At 45.6% G+C, this 1,916-nt stretch overlaps 1 protein-coding gene across 1 annotated transcript; it reads right to left on the minus strand.

The window, feature by feature from the left end:
• Window positions 1-484: 484 nt before the first annotated feature.
• ccn6 (cellular communication network factor 6) lies at window positions 485-1,144 on the minus strand (the record flags this gene model as incomplete). The annotated part of the gene is given in 2 exon segments (XM_014025277.1): window positions 485-899; window positions 972-1,144. Coding segments are annotated over 2 exon segments (455 nt in total), but the record flags the coding sequence as incomplete, so codon positions are not given.
• Between the last annotated feature and the right edge of the window lie 772 nt (window positions 1,145-1,916).

Consider the following 1,916-nt stretch of genomic DNA (forward strand, 5'->3'; position numbering starts at 1 on the left):
TATTTCTGTCTTTGTTAAATAAATATTACCATAACAGTTTACAAATAACTTCCACTGTAACTCTGAACCTCTGCATGAACATCTGCAGCTGATTATTGGAGTCAACTCAATTCAAGATGGCCGCCACAACAAGCTGACCTCATCTTTCTGGGTGGAGCTTCCGTGTTCCTCCTGTGCGGGTGTGGGTTTTCTCCCTCAGACCATAAAACAAACATTTGTTTCTGAACTCTAGGTGTGAGTGAGAACCTGACGTGTCCCTGGGATGGACAGGAGACATGTCCTGGTGTCCCCTGCCTCTGGGCGTGGTGCTCAGGTTTGAACACAGTCTTTAGATTTCACAGTGGACTAATTTATAAACTCRTGAACAATAATTTATAGACAGTTCACTTCTTCTGTCTTTACAGTTTAAGCTCCTCCCCCTGGTGTTAAAAGTAATAAATGTCCTAAAGATAGAGCTGATAAAAGCATTTAGTTTAAATAAAAATGATTTTTATTCATTTATTGACTGCTTTCCAACACATTTATTTAGTCAAACTGGATTTCTGTAATGTTTTTTCCAGACATAATGAATAAAACGATATTTCCCAGCAGTCTGAACGGTGCTGTGTGTGTTGGAGTCACAGCAGCTGCAGGTCAGAAAACATGTCACCTGGATCGTTGCACTTCCTCTGACACACACATGACCTTATCCATTGCATCTTCCACTGTATCTTGGACCCCCCTTTGCAGGTGAAGTCCACCTTGATCATGCTGGACTTGTTGGGGACACAGCAGCGTCTGTCTGAACAAACGCCGCAGTAGGTGGGTTTGAACTTCCTGGTGCTGGTGCAGCCGGACATGCTCAGCTTTTCTGCCTTTTTGGCGTGGAACTTTGGACGACACGTCTTTCCCTTCGGAGCCTGGACATGAAAACACTGGTTGGTATGTTTAGGACTTGAACAAAAACAGGTCAGTTGGTGTGATGGGGTCACCTTAACGGTCCTGAGCAGAGTTTTCTTGCAGGGCCGCAGCAGGCACAGGCGGCGCTCCTTCCTCATCTCACATTTGCCGTTGTCGTTGTTGACGCGTGTGGAGATGCCCAGGCCACAGGTCTTAGAGCAGGGGCTCCAGGGGGTGGTCTGGATCAGACAGTTCTTCCTCCAGGCTAAAGGAGGACCCCTGTAAGCTTTCAGTGTTAAAGTTAAATGGCACTGTGCCAACCCCCCCACCCACCCCCTGAGTAGAACCCCCCATCCCCCACCCAAGTCCAGCCTGATTAGAATCCTTCCAGCAGAAAACAAAACATCTAAATGTTTCACTTTGAGCTCTGGGAAACATCAGTTTTTAGAAACAAAGTTTACCGATGAGCTAATGGCTAGTCTGAACACAGCTTGGACCAAAGCAGATTTCTTCTATGAAGTCTGTTCAACAAGAGAGGAGCGACATGGAGTTTGTTTTAAAACAGCTAATAAACTCAGATCTACGGAGTCCGCGAGGGGACAGGGGGGATTTTTTTCTTTTGCGTTCCCTCGCAATACTTTTGCGTTATCTCGCAATACTTTTGTGTTACCTCGCAATACTTTTGCGTTACCTCGCAATGCTTTTGCGTTCCCTCGCAATACTTTTGCGTTACCTCGCAATAATTTTGCGTTACCTCGCAATACTTTTGCGTTACCTCGCAATAATTTTGCGTTACCTCGCAATACTTTTGCGTTACCTCGCAATGCTTTTGCGTTCCCTCGCAATGCTTTTGCGTTACCTCGCAATACTTTTGCGTTACCTCGCAATGCTTTTGCGCTCCCTCGCAATACTTTTGCATTCCCTGACAATACTTTTGTGTTACCTCGCAATACTTTTGCGTTACCTCGCAATGCTTTTGCGTTCCCTCGCAATGCTTTTGCGTTACCTCGCAATACTTTTGCGTTACCTCGCAATAC

Source organism: Austrofundulus limnaeus, unplaced genomic scaffold (assembly GCF_001266775.1).
Source record: "Austrofundulus limnaeus strain Quisiro unplaced genomic scaffold, Austrofundulus_limnaeus-1.0 Scaffold465, whole genome shotgun sequence".
Classification (NCBI taxonomy): domain Eukaryota; kingdom Metazoa; phylum Chordata; class Actinopteri; order Cyprinodontiformes; family Rivulidae; genus Austrofundulus; species Austrofundulus limnaeus.